Source organism: Rhinoraja longicauda, chromosome 41 (genome assembly GCF_053455715.1).
Source record: "Rhinoraja longicauda isolate Sanriku21f chromosome 41, sRhiLon1.1, whole genome shotgun sequence".
Lineage (NCBI taxonomy): Eukaryota > Metazoa > Chordata > Chondrichthyes > Rajiformes > Arhynchobatidae > Rhinoraja > Rhinoraja longicauda.
In genome coordinates, this window is record NC_135993.1 from 1,836,787 (window position 1) to 1,861,272 (window position 24,486).

Consider the following 24,486-nt stretch of genomic DNA (forward strand, 5'->3'; position numbering starts at 1 on the left):
GACTGTCATATGTTGAAAGACTGGAGTGACTAGTCTTGTATACACTGGAATTTAGAAGGATGAGAGGGGATCTTATCGAAACGTATAAGATTATTAAGGGGTTGGACATGTTAGAGGCAGGAAACATGTTCCCAATGTTGGGGGAGTCCAGAACAAGGGGCCACAGTTTAAGAATTTAGAACTGATGAGAAAAAACTTTTTCAGTCAGACAGTTGTGAATCTATGGAATTCTCTGCCTCAGAAGGCAGTGGAGGCCAATTCTCTGAATGCATTCAAGAGAGAGCTAGATAGAGCTCTTAAGGATAGCGGAGTCAGGGGGTATGGGGAGAAGGCAGGAACGGGGTACTGAGAATGATCAGCCATGATCACATTGAATGGCGGTGCTGGCTCGAAGGGCCGAATGGCCTCCTCCTGCACCTATTGTCTATAAGAAAATAACTGCAGATGCTGGTACAAATCGAGTTATTCACAAAATGCTGGAGTAACTCAGCGGGTCAGGCAGCATCTCGGGAGAGAAGGAATGGGTGACGTTTCGGGTCGAGACCCTTCTTCAGACTGACCTATTGTCAGTCTATTGTCTATTGTTTAGTTTATTGTCACGTGTACCGAGATACAATGATATCCATCAGAAGACTTCATACTTTTGTATGCAGCTTTGTCAGTGTTTTTGCTCCCGTGGTAATGCTGTGATCGTTTAGCGATTTTACGCTGCCTTTAAAAATGATTTGACTGCGGACATCAACCAGATTGCATCTCTGGAGAGAAGGAATGGGCGACGTTTTGGGTCGAGACCCTTTTCAGATCAGTCTGAAGAAGGGTCTCGACCCGAAACGTCACCCATTCCCTCTCTCCAGAGATGCTGCCTGACCCTCTGAGTTACTCCAGCACTTTGTGATACCTTACTTTTTTCATGAATCAGTGCTTTACTCTTACGCTGCAAGAGTAAAGCGCTGATCTGGTAGTTGGTCTCGCAAAGACAGCAGATGGTATTGTGGTTGGTGGGATGGGGGAGGGCGGGGATGGGTAAGGGGAGGAGGAGACAACTGTGTGTCAGGAATGAGTTCATGAGTGCCCAGATGCGCACACATGCTGGAGTGTGTGTGTGTGTGTGTGGGGTGTGGGTGTGGGTGTGTGTGTGTGTGGGGTGTGGGTGTGGGTGTGTGTCTGTGTGTGGGTGTGTGTGAGTGTGGGTGTGTGTGTGTGGGGGGTGTGTGTGTGTGGGGAGTGTGGGTGTGTGTGTGTGTGGGTGTGTGTGTGTGTGGGGGTGTGGGGGGGGGGGGTGTGTAGGGTGTGTGTGGAGGTGTGGGTGTGTGTGTGTGGGGGGTGTGTGGGGGTGGGTGTGTCTGTGTGTGAGTGTGTGTGGGTGGGTGGGTGCTCTCTTTTGGCGGATGAATTCTAATCAATCACCACAATCACTGCCTGGTGTCAGATGTTAGTGGCACTGTGTGCCGTGGCAATGATGTAAAGTGCAGAGGTTGCTCCTGATGCGATTGCGTTTGGCACTATTAAATTACCGTGTCCTTGTGAGTTGCACAAATGGCTGATGTAGCACTTTCCTTCAATTGTTTTACTGTAAGTCTTCAGCTTCAGGTATTTAAAGAGCTAATTATTATTTGATAAAGGAAAAAAAAACAATAAACGCTCTCGTTTTAAGGCGACTATGCTGTCTGTTCTTCATTGCATCTAATGCGAACTTTGGTCTGGAGCCAGTGCATGCATCAGAAACCTGCGTTCCCTGTGAGGGCTCATTACTGCACCGGTCTAATCGTGTTTACTTGGAGGTGGCCCCTGTGTAATGCATGCTGCTCCTGCACCAGGTTAATCGGGCTACGGATCTAACACAGCAGACCATCAGAACAAGATGGGTGAGTGCCCCTTTAAATCGTTTCTTCAAACTCATTCCCGTGAGTGTGAACTAGGTGTTGCTTCCTCGCCCGGGCTCCAGTCTGATTCACTGGAGAATGCAACTATCTGAGGGATGGGAAAGATGGATGAACACGTTTACTACGGAAAGGAAATCAAGCCTCTGGTTTTCCCCATCTCCGGAATAATTCGGCACGTTCAGAAACCGGAGAAGATTAAGCGACTCCTTACCCTAAATGGGAAGAAATTTGAACAGGATCTTTGGTACATTATTGTGGGGAAGAGAGAAGGGGAGGGAAAAAATCAAAAATGTGGTGGTGAAGGGGAAAAGTGGTTGTGTGTGGTATGAGGGAGGAAACTGGTTCTCAGTGTCTGAAAAGAGATGAATTACTCTTCTGTCGTGTGACCTCTCCCATCAGAGGCACGGGAGAAGATAAGAGATGTGTTTAATGTGACCAGACAGGAAGATTGAAGATGGGAGCTAAAAGCCAAGAGTGGGATGCATCAATGATGGAGAAGGTGCGAATAGGGTTCAATGGCCTGTCAACTGGGACACATCTGCAGGATGATAAATGCATGAGTGGTTATGTCACTGGGCAAGTCACATAGTATCCTGTGCTCCAAGCCCAGCAGCTTGGATTAATTCAGAATTCTAGTCCCACCAGGGTAGTTTAATAATTTAATTTATTAATTTTACTGTCAAGAACAGGGAACTCCAGCAAGCCAAGTAAAGGGGGCTGGGATCTGAACAGCAGACAGTAGGGCCAGCTATCTATTGGGGGCAGGGCTGTTGGTTTGTGATTTAGGATCCCTAGATTCATTCAGTTATTAACCCGCGTGCGATAACCACAGTAATCAACCAGAACCCTTTTAGTGAAGAGAGTTCTTGTCAAACTCCAGCCCCGGATCAAAATTGTTTAGTGATTCGAAAACGGATTCTACTGCAAATGCTCAGCTGGTCCATCAGCTTCGACGAAGAGAGAAAGTAAAAACAAAATTAATGCTTCGTAAGAAGTAGAAAACATTAGGGATGCAATAGGTACATCTTAAAACTTTACTTTCCTTCCTGTTTTCTTTGCAAAGAATGGTTCGTGGTTCACTATCTTACAAAGTGGTTTAGTAAGGCCTCCATTCTGTTGCTGGTATCTCAAGCTGGTGAATAAAATAAGTGCCAGTGGCTATATGTTGTAAACAAAACAAAAACACACCCAGGGCACTTGTGCAGGTTGATGTGAACTAAGAAGCAAGACCATTTGCAGATATTATAAACTAAACAATGCTGCCAGCCTCATGAACACATAAAAGCAGGGAGCTGGAGATGCTTGTTTACACAAGAGATGACAGAGTGCTGGAGTAACTCAGCCGGTCAACTCTCTCGGCAGGACCCCTCTTCAGACTAACGTGTATGGGTGACGTTTCAGGTCGGGTCCCTTCTTCCTTCTGAAAAAGGATGCCGACCCAAAACATCACCTATTCATGTGTAGGAAGGAACTGCAGGTGCTCGTTTATGCCAAAGATAGATACAAAATGCTGGAGGAATTCAGTGGGTCAGGCGACATCTCTGGAGAATTTCTGAACCTCTCTTCAGACATCAGACCCAGTATGAATGGTTCTGACCTGAAAGATCACCCAGTCCTTTTCTCCAGAGATACTGCTTGACCCTCTGAGTCACTCCAGTATCTCGTGTCCTCTTCTGCCAACCTGAGGCATCTGTGGCAGGAATACTTCCCAGCTATTGATGTGTTGGACTAACTTTCTTCAAGATATTTGCTCATGGGCGGTCACGGTGGCGCAGCGGTAGAGTTGCCGCCTTACAGCGAATGCAGCACCGGAGACCCGGGTTCGATCCCGACTGTCAAGTCAAGTCAAGTCAATTTTATTTGTATAGCACATTTAAAAACAACCCACGTTGACCAAAGTGCTGTACATCTGATTAGGTACTAAGGAAAAAAATGAAACATACAGTAGCACACAAACATAACAGCACATACAAAACAGTTCACAGCGCCTCCTCAATGGGCCTCAAACGCTAGGGAGTAGAAATAGGTTTTGAGCTTGGACTTAAAGGAGTCGATGGATGGGGCAGTTCTGATGGGGAGAGGATGCTGTTCCACAGTCTAGGAGCTGCAACCGCAAAAGCGCGGTCACCCCTGAGCTTAAGCCTAGACCCAGGGATAGTGAGTAGCCCCAAGTCGGCCGACCTGAGGGACCTGGAGTTAGAGAGGTGGGTTAGAAATTTTTTGATGTAGGGGGGGGAATGTCCATTTAGGGCTTTATATGTGAATAGGAGTAGCTTGAAGTTGATTCTGTACCGTACAGGGAGCCAGTGGAGAGAGGCTAGAATCGGCGTGATGTGGTCCCTTTTACGGGTACCCGTCAGGAGTCTCGCCTCGGCGTTTTGGACCAGTTGCAGGCGGGACAGGGATGATTGGCTGATCCCAGTGTATAGGGAGTTGCAGTAGTCTAGGCGGAAGGAAATGAAAGCGTGGATGATTTTTTCAGTGTCGTCGAATTGGAGGAAAGGTTTGATTTTAGCTATGGTACGAAGTTGGAAGAAGCTGGCTTTTACCACAGCGTTGACTTGCTTGTCAGACTGTGGGTGCTGTCTGTACGGAGTTTGTACGTGATCCCTGTGACCGCGTGGGTTTTCTCCGAGATCTTCGGTTTCCTCCCACATTCCAAAGACGTGCAGGTTTGTAGGTTAATTGGCTTGGTAAATGTAAAAATTATCCCTAGTGGGTGTAGGATAGTGTTCATGTGCGGGGATCACTGGTCGGCAAGGACCCGATGGGCCGAAGGGCCTGTTTCCGTGCTGTATCTCTCAACTAAACTAAACTGCATTAACAACAGCCGTTTCCAAGGGTGTGTTGCTGTTATGTTTTAATTCCCTTCCGAGACCTGATGTTAGATGCTTCACTAACGGAGCCAGACAGGGAGTGGGACAACACAAGCATGGAGACTCCAATGTGAAAGTGGACTTAACTTGCATGACATCCCATGTGACGTTCCACCTGCCTGCCTGCCTGCCTGCACTTCACATCACCAACGTCTGCTCTTGGAGTATTCCATTTTGGGAATATGAAGTCGTGGTTCTGACAACTATATGAAACAGTAATTAGGCTTTTAGTCGCGATAACATAAAACAGTCCAGCCCCAGAGCAAACCATTCTCGACCCAAAACGTCACCCATTCCTTCTCTCCCGAGATGCTGCCTGACCCGCTGAGTTACTCCAGCATTTTGTGTCTACCTATGACTCTTTGTGTATTGCCTCTGAAGACCGAACGATACAGCACAGGCACAAGGCCTGCGGCCCACAATGTCCATGCTGAACATGATGCCAAGACCAACTCTTATCTGCCTGCTTATACTCGCTTACCTAGGCTTGTACTCGCTGGAATTTAGAAGACTGAGGGGGGATCTTATAAAAACATATAAAATTCTTAAGGGGTTGGACAGGCTAGATGCGGCAAGATTGTTCCCGATGTTGGGGAAGTCCAGAACCAGGGGTCACAGCTTAAGGATAAGGGGGAAGTCTTTTAGGACCGAGATGAGAAAACATATCTTCACACAGAGAGTGGTGAGTCTGTGGAATTCTCTGCCACAGAAGGTAGTTGAGGCCAGTTCATTGGCTATATTTAAGAGGGAGTTAGATGTGGCCCTTGGGGCTAAAGGGATCAGGGGGAATGGAGAGAAGGCAGGTACAGGTTACTGAGCTGGATGATCAGCCATGATCATATTGAATGGCGGTGCAGGCTCGAAGGGCCGAATGGCCTACTCCTGCACCTATTTTCTATGTTTCTATGCATATAATCCATATCCTGCTATTCCCTACTCTTTTTACAACACAGTAATTTCACTCTTGTAGATGTATGTGTAAGATTGTGTTGTGTACAGTACGATTTCAATGAACTAAATATAGATATAGAAAATAGGTGCAGGAGGAGGCCATTCGGCCCTTCGAGCCAGCTCCGCCATTCATTGTGATCATGGCTGATCATTCTCAATCAGTAACTCGTGCCCAACCTCTCTCCATATCCCTTGATTCCGCTAGCCCCGAGAGCTCTATCTAACTGTATGCAAAGCAAAGAATTTCATTGTATCTAGGTACATGTGACATTTAAATACCATTGGGAACTTCATAATTTTATCTATCAGGACTGTAATATATTTCTAAATGAACAGCCTTGAGGTGTACTGGGGCTTTTTAGCATTAAATTATCAAAAGTAGATTTGGGTATGTAGGAAGTTTGGAGTTTAGAGATACTGCGTGGAAACAGGCCCTTCAGGCCACCGAGTCCGCACTGACCAGCGGTCCCTGCACACAAGCACAATCCTGTGCACTAGAGACAAGTTATAAGTAATTAACCTACAAACCTGCACGTGTTTGGGATGTGGGAAGAAACCGAAGCACCCGGAGAAAACCCACGCGGGTCACGAGGGAGAAGGTACAAACTCCCGTACAGACGGCACCCGTAGTCGGGATGGAACCCGGGGCTCTGGCGCTGTGAGGCAGCAACGCCACCGTGCCACCCATTGGAGGGATTCAGTGGAACAGAACAGGAGTGGAAGGCCATTTGTTCCCATGTGCATACACCTAACATTCAATAAGATCACGGCTAACCTTTTATGTTAGTGCCACTTTCCTGCACTAACCCTTGATCCTTTTTAATAACCATCTGTGCCTTGAATATACTTGGTGTTTGAATCTCCGCAACCAATCCCAAATGCACCATCCTCTGGGGAAGAGTTTTTTTTCTTTGGGGTCTTGAAAGGCCAAACTCTTTATTTTCTAACACTATTTTTTTAATCCAGGAAAAATATTGTTGACTTCCTGAGATGGCAGCAACATTGCAGGGTGTTTCTGTCTGACAATTCCCCGCTGAGCTCTCACCTCGGCTGTTTGAATTAGAGAGCCAGGGTACACAGTGGCGCAGCTGGTAGAGCTGCTGCCTCACAGCGCCGGAAAACAGGTTTGATTCTGGCCTTGGGTGCTGTCTGCGTGGAACATGGAAACAGGCCCTTCAGCCCATCGAGAATCATTATTTCAATGGTGTCAGGTTAGGTAAGGGGGAAGTGCAGCGAGACCTGGGTGTCCTTGTACACCAGTCACTGAAAGTTGGCGTGCAGGTACAGCAAGCAGTGAAGAAAGCTAATGGCACGTTGGCCTTCAGAACAAGAGGATTTCAGTATAGGAGTAAAGAGATCCTTCTTCAGTTGTATAGGGCCCTGGTAAGACCACATCTGGAGTATTGTGTTCAGTTTTGGTATCCTAATTTGAGGAAGGACATTCTTGTAATTGAGGCAGTGCAGCATAGGTTCACGAGATTGATCCCTGGGATGGCGGGACTGTCATATGAGGAAATATTGAAAAGACTGGGCTTGTATTCACTGGAGTTTAGAAGGATGAGAGGGGATCTTATTAGAGACATATAACATTATAAAAGGACTGGACAAGCTAGATGCAGGAAAAATGTTCCCAATGTTGGGGGAGTCCAGAACCAGGGGCCACAGTCTTAGAATAAAGGGGGGGGGGGCATTTAAAACTGAGGTGAGAAGGAACTTTTTCACCCAGAGAGTTGTGAATTTGTGGAATTCTCTGCCACAGGGGGCAGTGGAGGCCAATTCACTGGAAGAATTTAAGAGAGAGTTAGATAGAGCTCTGGGGGCTAGTGGAATCAGGGGATATGGGGAGAAGTTGGGCACAGGTAATGATTGTGGATGATCAGCCATGATCACAATGAATGGCGGTGCTGGCTCGAAGTGCCGAATGGCCTCCTCCCGCACCTATTTTCTATGTTTCTATGAGTACACTCCCACCAACACCCCCAGGTTCTACCATTCACCTACATGCTGGGGACAATGAAGTTATCAATACCCACATCTTTGGGAGGTGGAGGAGAGCAGAGCAACTTGGGCCCATGCAGTTTCTTCCCAGCTGTTATCAGGCAACTGAACCATCCTACCACAACCAGAGAGCAGTGCTGAATTACTATCTACCTCATTGGTGACCCTCACACTATCCTTGATCGGACATTTCTGGCTTTATCTTACACTAAGCGTTATTCCCTTATCATGTATCTGTGCACTGGGAATGGATTGATTGTAATCATGTATTGTCTTTCTGCTGACTGGTTAGCACTCAACAAAAAGCTTTTCACTGTACCTCGGTACACGTGACAATAAACTAAACTAAACAGTGACGGGGAGAACGTGCAAACTCCACACAGACAGCACGTCACAATTGAGCCCAGGTTGGCTGGTGCTGTGAAGCAGTGGCTCTACCAGCTGGACCAATGTCCCACCACAATGAATGATGCTGCATTGTAAGTTCAGGAAGGGTTGCACAGATGAATGAAATTAGTCCGTTTCGTGGCACGTCGACACAAAATGCTGGAGTAACTCAGTGGGACAGGCAGCATCTCTGGAGAGAAGGAAAGGGTGACACAGAAACATAGACAATAGGTGCAGGAGGAGGCCATTTGGCCCTTCAAGCCAGCACCACCATTCATTGTTATCATGGCTGATCATCTACAATCAGTAGCCCGTGCCTGCCTTCTCCCCATATCCCTTGATTCCACAACCCCGTAGAGCTCTATCTAACTCTCTTCTCCAGACTGATGTCAGGGGAGGGGGCGGGACTTTATCCCCTGACATCAGTCTGAAGAAGGGTCTGAACCCGAAACGTCACCCATTCCTTCTCTCCCGAGATGCTGCCTGACCCGCTGAGTTACTCCAGCATTTTGTGTCTACCATCGATTTTAACCAGCATCTGCAGTTTGTTTTCCTATGGTATGGCACTACATGTTCGTAATAATAACCCACAGTGGGATACCAAATCTTGGGCTCCATCCTGTTATACCACCTACTGAAAGGACATATTGTTAAGATGTAACAGCACAGCCAGCATTTAATCTGAACATATGTCTGTGCTGTGAAGGCAATTGGAATCAGGTATCATGCATAATGGTCATTACCTGTCAGAGTTCTGGGCGATTGATCAAGATAGAGGTTGGTCAAATTATACCTGGGCAGAATAAAATTCAAGTCATAGAGCCATACAGCGTGTAACAGGCTCTTCCGTCCATGCTTGCCCATGCTGAACAGGATGCCCAACCTGCCTGCATTTGGCCCCTATCCTTCTAAACCTGTCCTATCCATGTATCTGTCTAAATGTTTCTTAAACATTGCAATGGTACCTGCCTCAACTACCTCCTCCGGCAGCTCATTCCATAACCCTTTTGTGTTAAAAAAAACGTCACCCCTCGGGTTTGTATTTTTTTCCCCCCCCTCATTTTCATTTCCGACTTTGCGAACTGTTCAGGTTATGAACAGTTCTGGGGAACAAGAAGTTTGTAGTGGCCTGGGGAGGACTGGTAGTTTGGTTTCGTGCTTGTTTTTTTTCCAAGTGACTAAGGTCAGGACTTGGTGTTGGTAAAGACTTGGTGAACCCCAGCTCTGCAGACACTTCCCGCCCAGATACTAGCCCGTCTTACAAGTCACAGGCCGGGGCGATTGCAGCGAATTGTGGACGCAGCCCAGACCATCACACAAACCAACCTCCCTTCCATCGACTCCATCTCCTCAGCAAGGCCAGCAGCATAATCAAGGACCAGTCTCACCCCGGCCACTCCCTCTTCTCCCCTCTCCCACCGGGCAAAAGGTACAGAAGTGTGAAAACGCACACCTCCAGATTCAGGGACAGTTTCTTCCCAGCTGTCATCAGGCAACTGAACCATCCTACCACAACCAGAGAGCAGTGGTGACCCACGGACTATCCTTGATCGGACTTTCCTGGATTAATCTTGCACTAAAAGTTATTCCCTTATCATGTATCTATATACACTGTAAACGGCTTGATTGTAATCATGTATTGTCTTTCTGCTGACTGGATGGCACGGAACAAAAGCTTTTCACTGTACCTCGGTACACGTGACAATAAACTAAACTGATCTGTGATGGTGTGGAACAGCCTGAAGTAATGACGCTGCATTTTGTAGGTGGTACATGACGGAGGGAGTGGATCAGATGCAGGTTAAGACCTGGATGGAGACACAAGGAACTGCAGATGCTGGCACCTTAAGTAACCCAAAGTGCTGGAGTAACTCAGCGGATCAGGCAGTATCTGTGGAGGACATGGATTGGCAACATTTTGTATCGAGACCTTTCGGATTGGTTGGCGTTCAACAGCTTGAGTAACTATCGAGCATTGATTTTCCTATTTTCCTCGCCTCCAAAACATCTCCTTTTCTAAAAAATGCCACAAAGTCAAAAGATCATCTCTTCCCCCCACCCACCCCCCTCTCCATTTACAATCAGCTTGATGAAGGGGAGCCAAAACATCACCTGGTTCCTTTTCTCCAGAGATGCTGCCTGACCCACTGAGTTACTCCAGCACTCTGTGAAACGTCACCTACCCATGTTCTCCACAGATGCTGCCTGACCCACTGAGTTACTCCAGCACTCTGTGAAACGTCACCTATCCATGTTCTCCACAGATGCTGCCTGACCCACTGAGTTACTCCAGCACTCTGTGAAACGTCACCTATCCATGTTCTCCACAGATGCTGCCTGACCCACTGAGTTACTCCAGCACTCTGTGAAACGTCACCTACCCATGTTCTCCACAGATGCTGCCTGACCCACTGAGTTACTCCAGCACTCTGTGAAACGTCACCTATCCATGTTCTCCACAGATGCTGCCTGACCCACTGAGTTACTCCAGCACTCTGTGAAACGTCACCTATCCATGTTCTCCACAGATGCTGCCTGTCCCACTGAGTTACTCCAGCTTTTTGTGTCTGTCTTCGGTTTAAACCAGTATCTGCAGTTCCGCCCACTCAGAATACAATAGTCATATTACCTCAAAAGAAACTTTAAATCAAGATTTAAAAAAAAAAGTGAAACCAAAATAAAAATCCATTCAATTACACCACTCCAACGCAAGATAACTGATTTTTTTTTTCTGTGGAGCCCCACAAAACTTTCCAAACTCTTGGAATGGGAATGGAAGGATTATGGAACATGTCCAGGCAGAGGACATCTGTTAAATTTGTATCCTTTTGGGTGTTAACCAGCGCCTGCAGGTCTTTGTTTCTATGTTAGAACAAGTAAGTATTTGATTTTGGTTAAAGATAGACACAAAATGCTGGAGTAACTCAGCGGGTCAGGTAGCATCTCTGAATAGAAGGAATGGGTGGCGTTTCGGGTCGAGACCCTTCTTCAGATTTTGGTTGCTGTCTTGTACCATTGCTGTACATGGATGTTGAGGATTGCTGCCAGTAGTTGGCTCTGTTGCTGCAGCTGCACTTCCATGGCCTGGCACCTGTTTAATAAAGTGCCAGTGTTTTTGCTCACTAGTTTTGGAATTTCAGCTGTGTTTGTTCAAACCACGAGACACACAGAGAAACAGACAGTCTGAAGAAGGGTCTCGACCTGAAACGTCACCCATTCCTTCTATCCAGAGATGTTGCCTGACTCGCTGAGTTACTCCAGCACTTTGAGTTTATCTTCGGTTTAAACCAGCATCTGCAGTTCCTTCCAAAACATCGTTCAGTGACAGGACCCTTCTTCACACTGATAGGTGCCGGTCTGAAGAAGGGTCCTGACCCAAAACATCGTCTGTCCATTTCCCTCCACAGATGTTGCCTGACCCGCTGAGTTACTCCAGCATTTTGTGTCTATCTTCGGTTTAAACCAGCATCTGCAGTTCCTTCCTGCACAGAGACAGGGACACTTGCAGGTCCTCTTTGTATATTGTCAGTGTAAGGGGGTTGAGAAATGATTTCACAGTGTATTTACTTGAGTACAAGTACCTAAGCAACTGATGCACTACAATGCTGAGACCTGTATTCTGCACACTATTTCCTCTTTGCTCTACCTGCTGTATCTGAGTTTGAACTGATTATATCTATGTGTGGTATATCTGATTTGTTTGTATAGAATGGAAAACAAAGCTCTTCACTGTACCTTGTTACGCATGACAATAATAAAGCTAAACAGTACGGAAAATTGAAAGATATAAATAAGGTAAACAGTCGTCAAGGTGGCGCAGTGGTAGAGTTGCTACTCACAGCGCCAGAGACCTGGGTTCAATCCCGACTACGGATGCTGTCTGTTTGTACGTTCTACCCGTGACCGCGTGGGTTTTCTCCGGATGCTCCGGTTTTCTCCCACATTCCAAAGAGGTACAGATTTGTAAGTGAATTGGCTTTGGTAAAGGTTGTGTCTAGTGTGTAGGATGGTGCTAGTGTACTGAATGATCGCTGGTTGGCGCGGGTCGGTGGGCTGCAGGGCCTGTTTCTGCGCTGAACTAAGCTAAGTCCGAACCTTATTCCTAGGGTGTATAGGAAAATAGCTGCAGATGCTGGTACAAATCGAAGGTATTTATTTACAAAATGCTGGAGTAACTCAGCAGGTCAGGCAGCATCTCAGGAGAGAAGGAATGGGTGACGTTTCGGGTCGAGACCCTTCTTCAGACTGATGTCAGGGGGCGGGACAAAGGGACCTAGGGTGGACGTGTCAAAGACAAGATGGTACAGCTTTAAGATGAGAGGGGTCAAGTTTAAAGAAGTGAGAGGCAAGTTGTTTTTTCGAGGGTGGTGGGGGCTTGGAACCTGCTGCCAGTGGGTGGTGGTGGAGGCAGACACAACAACAGTGTGTTAGAGGCTCTTAGATGGGCAGGGAAAGGAGGAACATGGATCACGTTCAAGTGGAGACCAATTTAACTTGGCATCATGTTCAGCATGGACATGGTGGGCCGAAGGGCCTGTTCTTGTGCTGTACTGTTCCATGTTCTAAGTGCTGGGAATCTGGGATTTGGTGCTGGAAGAGTAATTGGGAGGAGAAATACTCCATGGTTTGTAAAGATGTAATCTGAAGGCACATGGACATAGGGGCATAGACCAAGAGTTGAAAGGTGGAATTAACCCAAGGGTTGATATTTTCTAGCTGGGATGAGAATGGGCCAAGTGGGGTTGAGCACATGTGGTGTAGATGTAGACCGTTCATGGGCGCTGTGTTCTGGTCCCTCCTGCAGATGACAGCGTGTCGGCCGTGAGCAGCATGGACATCGATGACCGCATCTCCTACCTGGAGCAGCGCATGCAGCTGCAGGACGACGAGATCCAGGTGCTGAAGGCCGCGCTCGCCGACGTGGTGCGGCGGCTCGCCTTCGCCGAGGAGCAGCACACCGTGCTCAACAAACGCGGGCCCACCAGGGGTAGGTGCACCTGGCCGCGCACCCTCGCCAAAGCAAAGGGGACCTGGCATGGGGAGGGGGGGCTACCGAGAACGAAGAGGGACCTGAAATGGGGGGGGCGCCAGGAACCAGGAGGGACCTGAAATGGGGGGGGGGCGCCAGGAACGAAGAGGGACCTGACGTGGGGGGGCCGCCAGGAACGAGGAGGGACCTGACAAGGGGGGGGGGGGGCGCCAGGAATGAGGAGGGACACAGTGTAGGGGGGCTGCCAGGAATGAAGAGGGACCCGGGGAGGGGGGGGGGGGTGCCAAGGACGAAGGAGGACCCAGTGTTTGGGTGGCTACCGAGAACGAAGAGAGACCTGAAATGGGGGGGCCGCCAGGAACGAAGAGGGACCTGACGTGGGGGGGGGGGGGGGCGCCAGGAACAAAGAGGGACCCGGGGAGGGGGGGGGGGGGTGCCAAGGACAAAGGAGGACCCAGTGTTTGGGTGGCTACCGAGAACGAAGAGAGACCTGAAATGGGGGGGCCGCCAGGAACGAAGAGGGACCTGACGTGGGGAGGGGGGGGGCTACCGAGAACGAAGAGGGACCTGAAATGGGGGGGCTACCAGGAACAAAGAGGGACCCGGGGGGGGGGGGGGGGAGTGCTAAGGACGAAGGGGGACCCAGTGTTTGGGGTCTACCGAGAACGAAGAGGGACCCAGTTTGGAGGGGGAGCCAAGAACAAAGAAGAACCGCTGAGAACAAAGGGGACCCAGTGTGGAGGGGGGGGGAGGGGGATCGTCAGGAATAAAGGGGTACCGCTGAGAACAAAGGGGAGCCAGTGTGGGGGGGGGGGGTCGGCAGGGTACCGCTGAGAATAAAGGGGGACTATGCATTGTGGGGGCTACTGAGAATGAAGGGGGTTCCAGCTTGGGGGGGGGGGGTACTGAGAATGAAGAGAGACCTGGCGTGGGGGGTCGCCGAGAACAAACAGGGACCGCTGAGAATAAAGGGGGACCCATTGTGGGGGGGGGGGGGGGGGGGTGCCATGAACGAAGGGGGGGGGGGGTCTCTGGGAATAAAGGAGTCCCGGAATGGGGGGGGGGGGGGGGGGGGGGCGCCGAGAAGAAAGGGGGACCATTGGGGACTAAATGGAATACTTTGCAACTTTGTTGGCGCCCTTTGCAAACCTTGTGTACGCAAAACAAAGAATCACCCACCGCCCTGTCACGTGATAATAAAGTATTCATTCATTCATTCCCGCCCTGTCAATAGTTCATAAGTTCTAGGAGCAGAATTAGGCCATTCGGCCCATCGAGTCCACTCCGCCATTCAATCATGGCTGATCTATCTCTCCCTCCTAACCCCATTCTCCTGCCTTCTCCCCATAACCCCTGACTCCCGCACTAATCAACAATCTATCTATCTCTGCCTTCAAAATATCCATTGACTTGGCCTCCACAGCCTTCTGTGGCAATGAATCCCACAGATTCACCACCCTCTGACTGAAGAAATTCCTCCTCCTACTTTCTAAAAGTACATCCTTTTATTCTGTGGCTGTGCCCTCTGATCCCACTAATGAAAACATCCTCTCCACATCCACTCTATCCGGGCCTTTCACTGTCTGAGGTTGCTAGCTCTGATTGAGGCCTGGCTCTCGGGTGGCTGCTCCAGTGGCCATTTAGACTTTAGAGATGCAGTGCGGAAACGGGCCCTTCGGCCCACCGAGTCCGCGCCGACCAGCGATCGCTCCGTAAGCCATGCACAGATGCTTAGTGTAGGGCCCGTCCGTCTGCCTGACTGGCTGTTCGCCCTCTCGCTTACTGATTGAGAATGATCAGCCATGATCACATTGAATGGCGGAGCTGGCTCGAAGGGCCGAATGGCCTCCTCCTGCACCTATTGTCTATTCATACTCAAGATTCAACATTTCAAGATCAATTTATTGTCACACGTACCAATTAAGGTACAGTGAAATTTCAGTTACCATACAGCCATACTAAGTAAAATGCAACAAGACACACAGCCACATAAAATAAAATTTAACATACACATCCACCACAGCGGATTCCACTTTCCTCACTGTGATGGAAGGTAATAAAGTTCAATCAACTTCCTCTTTGTTCACCTGCAGTCGGGGCTGTTGAACCGTCCGCAGTCACCGCTGCCGACTGTCCGAGGCCCTCACGTCTGGGCGATCGAAACTCCCCGCGTCGGGACGGTTGGAACTCTCCGCGGCTTGGAGCTCCCGAGTCGGCCTCTTCTTACCCGAGACCGCGGGCTTCACGGTGTTAACATCTCTTCTGTTTCCCAGCTCGACTTTTCATGCAAGCTTTGCCCTCCAAGCCCAGCCTGAGTAACGGGACAGCAACACCTCCAAAACGAAACAATGCCATACCTCAGTCACCATCCTCGCCCAGGAAGGAAACAGTGTCTAAAAGGTGGGAGGAGATGCTCCTCGTTGTATTGTCTATTCCAATGCCACCTCACACCTGAACTAACTACCCAGCACCTGGAAACTCAACGTGGGGAATTGTAGATACACCGATCAGCCAAAACATTATGACCACCTGCCTAATATGCTGTTGGTCCTCCGTGTGCAGCCCCATACGCAGCAGGGTGCGATGCACTGTGTATTGTGACACATTCCTCCCGTGACCACCATTAACATTTTCCGTGACTTGTGCCACAGTCGACCTTCTGTCGGTTCGGACCAGACGGGATAGCCTTCGTTGCCCTCGTGCATCGATGAGCCTTGGGCGCCCAACACCCTGTCTGTCGCCGGTTTGTAGTTTGTCCCTCCTCGGACCACTGTCGGTCGGTACTCACCACTGCTGACCGGGAGCACCCCACAAGCCTTGCCGTTTCAGAGATGCTCTGACCCAGTCGTCTGGCCATAACAATTTGGCCCTTGTCAAAGTCGCTCAGGTCTTTACTCCTGCCTATTTCTCCTGCATCCAACACATCAACTTCAAGAACCGACTGTTCACTTGCTGCCTAATATATCCCACCCCTTGACAGGTGCCATTGTAACAAGATCACCAATGTTATACACTTTGCCTGTCAGTGGTCATAATGTTTTGGCTGATCGGTGTAGTTTAGTTAAGAGATACAGCGTGGCAATGGGCCCTTCGGCCCACCGAGTTTGCGCTGACCCGCGATCACCCCATGCACTAACACTATCCTACACTCACTAGGGACAATTTACAATTTTACCAAACCAAATTAACCTACAAAACTGCACGTCTTTGGAGTGTGGTGGAAACCGGAGCACCCGGAGAATACCCATACTTTCATGGGGAGAACGAAGAAACTCTGCACAGACAGTACCTGGGATTAAACCCACGAGTCTGATATTGTAAAATTCATCTGGCAACTCTACCACTGTGCCACCTGAAAGACCCAACAATGATCTCCAGGGATAGTTGAGCAACAGTGTATCCAGCCCTGAATATACTCCAACTTTTTCTTTCCCTGAAAAATTCGACCTATTTTAAGCGGAAATTTGGAAATTTATAAATGAAATATTATTCCCATGACTTTCAGACCCTTATAAAATAAAATAAATTTAACATGGCGCAGTGGCACAGCGAGTCGAGCTGCTGCCTCCACGCCAGAGACCAGGGTTTGATCCAGACCTCGGGTGCTGTCTGTATGTGGTGTCTGTACATTCTCCCTGTGACCACGTGGGTTTCCTCCAGGTGTCTCCGGTTTCCTCCCGCATCCCAACGACATACTCCGAAGACGTACAGGTTTGTAGGTTGAATGGCTTGGTAAATGTAAAAAAGAATTGTCCCCAGTGGGTATAGGATAGTGTTAATGTGCGGGGATCGCTGGTCAGTGCAGACCCACGCTGTATCTATAAACTAAACTAAACTATAACACACAGGTTTGTAGGTTAATCAGGCTCTGTACGATTGCCCCCGTGTGTGTCGGGAGTGGACGTGAAACTGATGGGATTTGAATCTTGTTTCCATACTGTATTTCTAAACTAAACCAATTATGGTCATGTAAGTTATTAAAATTCAGGATGCTGTCTGGACTAGAGAGCGTTACCTATAAGGGGATGTTCGGCAAAATTGCATTGTTTTCTCTGGAGCCTTAGGGGAGACTTGATAGAAGTTTATAAAATGATGAGAAGCGTAGAAAAGGTCAGAACATTTTTCCCAGGGCACAAATGTTGTATACTAAATGGGCATAAATTTAAGGTGTGAGGTGCAAAGTTTAAAGGAAATTTGCAAGGCAAATCTTTTTGACACAAAGTGGGTGTTTGGAACTTGTTGCCATGGAAGGTACTAATAGCAACTGCAAGAGCACCATTTAAGAGGATAGACACACAATGCTGGAGTAACTCAGCGGGACAGGCAGCATCTCTGGAGAAAGAATGGGTGATGTTTCAGGTCGAGACCCTTCTTCAGACTGAGAGTCAGGGGAGAGGGAGCTTGGAGATATGGCCTACAGAATATAGAATGGTTAAGTCTTCAGTCTGAAGAAGGGTCTCGACCCGAATCGTTGCCCATTCCTTCTCTCCTGAGATGCTGCCTGACCTGCTGAGTTACTCCAGCATTTTGTGAATAAATACCTTCGATTTGTACCAGCATCTGCAGTTATTTTCTTACACTAGAATGGCTAATGGTTAGGTGAGGGAACGGTGGCAAGGAGGCATACATTCAGTTAGATTAATCAGGAGGACAATAGACAATAGACAATAGGTGCAGGAGTAGGCCATTCAGCCCTTCGAGCCAGCACCGCCATTCAATGCGATCATGGCTGATCACTCTCAATCAGTACCCCGTTCCTGCCTTCTCCCCATACCCCCTCACTCCGCTATCCTTAAGAGCTCTATCCAGCTCTCTTTTGAAAGCATCCAACGAACTGGCCTCCACTGCCTTCTGAGGCAGAGAATTCCACACCTTCACCACTCTCTGACTGAAAAAGTTCTTCCTCATCTCCGTTCTAAATGGCCTACCCCTTATTCTTAAACTGTGGCCCCTTGTTCTGGACTCCCCCAACATTGGGAACATGTTTCCTGCCTCTAATGTGTCCAATCCCCTAATTATCTTGTATGTTTCAATAAGATCCCCCCTCATCCTTCTAAATTCCAGTGTATACAAGCCTAATTGCTCCAGCCTTTCAACATACGACAGTCCCGCCATTCCGGGAATCAACCTAGTGAACCTACGCTGCACGCCCTCAATAGCAAGAATATCCTTCCTCAAATTTGGAGACCAAAACTGCACACAGTACTCCAGGTGCGGTCTCACCAGGGCCCGGTACAACTGTAGAAGGACCTCTTTGCTCCTATACTCAACTCCTCTTGTTACGAAGGCCAACATTCCATTGGCTTTCTTCACTGCCTGCTGTACCTGCATGCTTCCTTTCAGTGACTGATGCACTAGGACACCCAGATCTCGTTGAACATCCCCTCTTCCTAACTTGACACCATTCAGATAATAATCTGCCTTTCTATTCTTACTTCCAAAGTGAATAACCTCACACTTATCTACATTAAACTGCATCTGCCATGTATCCGCCCACTCACACAACCTGTCCAAGTCACCCTGCAGCCTTATTGCATCTTCCTCACAATTCACACTACCCCCCAGCTTAGTATCATCTGCAATGAAACTAGTCTGAGATCTAGGGTGGGGGAGGGACGGAGAGAGAGGAAAAGCAAGGGTTACTTGAAGTATTTAAGTAGGCATTTAAGCGGCATTTAGACATGCACTGAACAAACAAGGAACGGAAGGATATCAATAGTTTGCAGGCAGATGAGCTTAGTTTAACTTGGCATTGTGATCAATGGAGGCATCGTGGGCCAAAAGGCACATTTCTATTTGTACAGTTATTTTTCGCAGAAACCAGACCTGCCTTGATCTGTATTCATTGACGTGCTTCACCAGAACAATGTGATCTACAGAATAGAGGCCTTTCTAGTGCCCCCCTAACCCTCCCCACATCCAGCTTTCAGGAGATTGCAGCAATGTCCTGCCTAAAGATAATGTTCCTGGAAACTCGGTCACTCGGCAGGTAGTGCTGTTACCTCACACGGCTTCAGTGACTTGGGCCTCAATCATCGAAACATAGAAAATAGGTGCGGGAGTCACCCATTCAGCTACTCCCCGATTCTCAGTCTGAAGAAGGGTCTCAAACCGAAACGTCAACCATTCCTTCTATCCAGAGATGCTGCCTGTCCTGCTGAGTCGCTCCAGCATTTTGTGTTAAATTAATCTATCTTTCCCTCTCAACCCCATTTTCCTGCCTTCTCTCCATAACCCCAAATGTTGAATCTCTGCACAGTGACATTGTGGGAAAACCTTCACTGCGTACACAGAGACACAGGGACACAGGGACACAGGGACACAGAGACACAGAGAGACAGCGAGACAGAGACACAGAGAGACAGCGAGACAGAGAGACAGGGACACAGAGACACAGAGACACAGGGACACAGAGACACAGAGAGACACAGGGACACAGGGACACAGAGACACAGGGACACAGAGACATAGAGACACAGAGACACAGAGACACAGAGACACAGGGACACAGGGACACAGGGACACAGAGAGACAGAGAGACACAGGGACACAGAGACACAGAGACACAGAGACACAGAGAGACAGAGACACAGAGACACAGGGACACAGAGACACAGAGACACAGAGAGACAGAGAGACAGAGACACAGAGACACAGGGACACAGGGACACAGAGAGACAGAGACACAGAGAGACAGAGACACAGAGAGACAGAGAGACAGAGAGACAGAGAGACAGAGACACAGGGACACAGGGACACAGGGACACAGGGACACAGGGACACAGGGACACAGAGACACAGACTCTGCAGCAGATCAGTTTAGTTTATTGTCACGTGTACCGAGGTACAGTGAAAAGCTTTTTGTTGCTTGCTGTCCAGTCAGCAGAAAGACAACACCTAATTACGATCGAGCCATTACAGTGTATAGGTACATGGTAAGGGAATGACGTTTAGTGAAAGGTTAAGTAGTTAAAGGAAGAAATGTTGCTGCAGGAGTAGAGATATAAGAGTGTGGAGCGATTGTAATATGTGATTGTAGATCTGCTACTGTGGCCAGCGCACAAATAGGGCACCATCTTAGCAGTGGTCTCGGACCACTGGGGTTTGTGGCTGGGCAATAAATGATCTTGTCAACACCGTCAAAACATTTGTGAGGGAGTTTTTGTGCAGGATTTATGGTTTCAAATGCGCTTCTTCTGAGAGTGTGCCGGATGGGTTACTCTGTTTCATGATCTAATGACAGCCTTATCTTGGATTAATTTAAGGTGTAATGCCTTTCTGCAGAAATGTGGCTGGGATCCAAAACTAAATGGACAGTCTTCATGTAGAAAGTGCTGGACTAATTGTGTTCCGATCCCAGTCCTTTAGTGTAATGTGAAGGGAAATATCACTCACTCTAACTGTCCCCCCTTAAGACTTGCACCACTTAACACTGACCACTTTCTGAAGCCATTTGCCAATGAAGGTTCCAAGGTCAAAGGGTCTGTTTCCACACGGTATCTCTAAAAACTGGGTGGGCCAAGGTGGCACAGCGGTAGAGTTGCTGCCTTACAGCGCTGGCAGTGCCGAATACTCGGGTTCCATCCCGACTACGGGTGTTGTCTGCACGGAGTTTGTACGTTCTCCCCGTGACCTGCGTGGGTTTTCTCCGAGATCTTCGGTTCCCTCCCACACTCCAAAGACGTGCAGGTTTGAAGGTTAATTGGCTTGTTGTATGGAAATTGTCCCTAGTGTGTGTAGGATGGTGTTAATGTGTGGGGATTGCTGGTCGGTGCGGACTCAGTGCGCCGAAGGGCCTGTATCTGTAAAAACTAAAACAATCCCAAAGATGTGTGGATTTGTAGTTTAATTGGTCTCTTTAAATTGTCCCCGTTATTCCACAGATGGTATCATCGTTTGCCGGACATATTGCAAAATGAGTTCCTCTTCCTGAAATCCCATTTGATTTTGTCCAGTGTGTTCATGTGCGACTCTTGAAACACAGAAACATAAACAATAGGTGCAGGAGTAGGCCATTCGGCCCTTCGAGCCAGCACCGCCATTCAATATGATCATGGCTGGTCATCCAGAATCAGTACCCCGTTCCTGCTTTCTCCCCATATCCCTTGATTCCGTTAGCCCTAAGAGCTAAATCTAACTCTCTCTTGGAAAACATCCAGTGAATTGGCCTCCACTGCCTTCTTTGGCAGAGAATTCCACAGATTCACAACTCTCTGGGTGAAGACGTTTTTCCTCATCTTAGTCCTAAATGGTCTACCCCTTATTCTTAAACTGTGTGACCCCTGGTTCTGGACTCCCCCAACATGGGGAACATTTTTCCTGCATCTAGCCTGTCCAATCACCAAAGAATTTTATTTGTTTCTATAAGATCCCCTCTCATCCTTCTAAATTCCAGTGAATACAAGCCTACGAGTCTCTGCAGCTTCTGAGCCGACACTCCGGGTGGGAAGATAGATTAAAATGCTGGAGCAACTCATCGGGACAGGCACCATCTCTGGAGAGTAGGAACGGGTGACAAAACGTCATCCATTGCTTCTCTCCAGAGAATTGGGGTTTTAGGAGGGGAGGGTAGATCAGCCATGATTGAATGGGAGAGTAGACTCGATAGGCCGAATGGCCTAATTCTGCTCCCATCACTTATGACTAAATCCAGAAGACTGCAGTGTTCTCAGCTGGAGTATGTTATAGACAATAGACAATAGGTGCAGGAGGAGACCATTCGGCCCTTCGAGCCAGCACCGCCATTCAATGTGATCATGGCTGATCATTCTCAATCAGTACCCCGTTCCTGCCTTCTCCCCATACCCCCTGACTCCGCTATCCTTAAGAGCTCTATCCAGCTCTCTTGAATGCATTCAGAGAATTGGCCTCCACTGCCTTCTGAGGCAGAGAATTCCACAGATTGCAGGTTTAGATTCTTTGCATCGGTTTCTGTGATGGAACTGGGCCATCAACTCTGTTTTGATTAACTTTCTTTTGTTAATGTTTGTCCTTTTTAACAGTGCGGGCTTTATCCAGTCTTTGCAGCTTCCTTGTTAAGCCGTTGAATGCATTTGTTATTCATCCTTGGCCTCAGATCTTGTCAATGGCAGGGCTGTTGTTCTTTCTCCCCATTCATACTGGCCGAGTGAGCAATTACTAATTTGAAGGAGATCGTCGACCAATCTGTTTTGTTTCATGTTATTTGACTCCAGCGGTCAACATTGCTCAATCCCGCGTAAAAGGAAAGGATTTCAAATAAAAGAATTGGAAGCATGGGGCGGAGGGGAGCTTTGCAATGGTACAGTTGACCTGATGAGAGTTTGGCTTTGCAGTTGCGATGTTAACCATATTTCACCTCTCCCATAACCTCTCCCAAGACAAAACCCTGCAGTGAGATGATCACTGTATGTTACAGCCTTGGAAATGCATTCAGGAGTTGAGAATTGAGTTTGCAATTGATGATGGAGAATTGAGTCAGGATACGGTGGCGAATCTGTGGAACTCATTGCCATCAATCTGAAGAAGGGTCTCGACCCGAAACGTCACCCATTCCTTCTCTCCGGAGATGCTGCCTGACCTGCTGAGTTACTCCAGCATTTTGTATCTACCTTTGAATTCATTGCCACAGCAGGCTGTGTAGGCTGTCAAAGGATAATTTTAAGGCAGAGATAGATTCTTGATCAGTACGGGTGTCAGGGATCATGGTGAGAAGGCAGGAGAGGGAACGATAGATCAGCCACGATTGAATGGCACAGTGGACTTGATGTACCCATATTTTCCAGAGGTGCTGTCTGACCGCTGGGTTATTCCAGCACTTTGTGTCTTTTCGTGTCAACCAACATTTGCAGTTCCTTGCTTCTACATTGAGAATTAACTCCCTGCTGTATTGTTTTGGTAGCAGATTGGTAGTTAAAATATTCAAAAGATTATAGTTTGAATGACTCAAAGATGACTCAAACTATGCTAGAAAAGGTTTCTTGGTCGGGAGTGCTTGTGCCAGCTCTGTCCAATCACTTCACGGGACGGTCACGGTGGCGCAGCGGTAGAGTTGCTGCCTTGCAGTGAATGCAGCGCCGGAGACTCGGGTTCGATCCCGACTACGGGTGCTGTCTGTACAGAGTTTGTACGTTCTCCCCGTGACCTGCGTGGGTTTTCTCCGAGATCTTCGGGTTTCCTCCCACACTCCAAAGACGTGCAGGTTTGTAGGTTAATTACCTTGGTAAATGTTAAAAAAAAATTGTCCAAAGCGGGTGTAGGATGATGTTAATGTGCGGGGATCGCTGGTTGGCGCAGACCCGGTGGGCCGAAGGGCCTGTTTCCGTGCTGTATCTCTAAACTAAACTAAACTTCTACTCACCTACTCTGTACCTTTTGGTCCACCCATCATCTCTCCTTCAAACATTTATCCAACTCTATTTGGAAACTTGCATTTCTGCTTCCACTATCATTCCAATCACGACTCGTTTATACTTTTCCATCTAAAATAAAATTCCTCCCTTCTAAACTTTATGCCAGTTTATTCCCGGGATGGCGGGACTGTCATATGAGGAAAGATTGGAAAGACTGGGCTTGTATTCACTGGAGTTTAGAAGGATGAGAGGGGATCTTAAAGAAACGTATAAAATTATGAAAGGACTGGGCAAGCTAGATGCAGGAAAAGTTTTCCCAATGTTGGGGGAGTCCAGAACCAGGGGTCACAGTCTAAGAATAAAGGGGAGGCCATTTAAAACTGAGATAAGAAAAAACTTTTTCACCCAGAGAGTTGTGAATTTGTGGAATTCTCTGCCGCAGAAGGCAGTGGAGGCCAAATCACTGGATAAATTAAAAAGAAAGTTAGATAGAGCTCTAGGGGCTAGTGGAATCAAGGGATATGGGGAGAAGGCTGGCACGGGTTACTGATTGTGGATGATCAGCCATTATCACAATGAATGGCGGTGCTGGCTCGAAGGGCCAAATGGCCTCCTCCTGCACCTATTTTCTATGTTTCTATTCCTCAATCTGAGGGTATTGACCCACATCTAATTGAATCGGTTTCTCTTCATCTATTCTGTCAAAAGCTTTTCGAAGCTGAATTATTCCTTTGACCTTCTCTGCCTCAAAGAGACGGGCTCTGGTCTTAACATAATTGTCGTGCTTTATCTCTGAGCAAAAGACAAGGTGCTGGAGGAACTCAGTGGCATCTGTGAAGGGAATAGGACCGTACCACGGCACGGTGGCGCAGCGGTAGAGTTGCTGCCTTACAGCGAATGCAGCGACGGAGACTCGGGTTCGATCCTGACTACGGGCGCTGTCTGTACGGAGTTTGTACGTTCTCCCCGTGACCTGCGTGGGTTTTCTTTGAGATCTTCGGTTTCCTCCCACACTCTGAAGACGTACAGGTTTGTAGGTTAATTGGCTGGGCAAATGTAAAAAAAATAAA

The 24,486-nt window shown here is 48.1% G+C and overlaps 1 protein-coding gene across 2 annotated transcripts in view; it reads left to right on the forward strand.

Annotated features, from left to right (window-relative positions):
* The window catches only part of eml2 (EMAP like 2), a 92,849-nt gene that overhangs the window by 18,785 nt on the left and 49,578 nt on the right, over positions 1-24,486 (forward strand). For both annotated transcript variants that reach the window (XM_078431036.1, XM_078431035.1), the window contains exons 2-3: positions 12,900-13,082; positions 15,359-15,485. In XM_078431036.1, the coding sequence (XP_078287162.1) occupies positions 12,900-13,082; positions 15,359-15,485 (310 nt within the window). The remainder of the gene's footprint in view (positions 1-12,899; positions 13,083-15,358; positions 15,486-24,486) is intronic.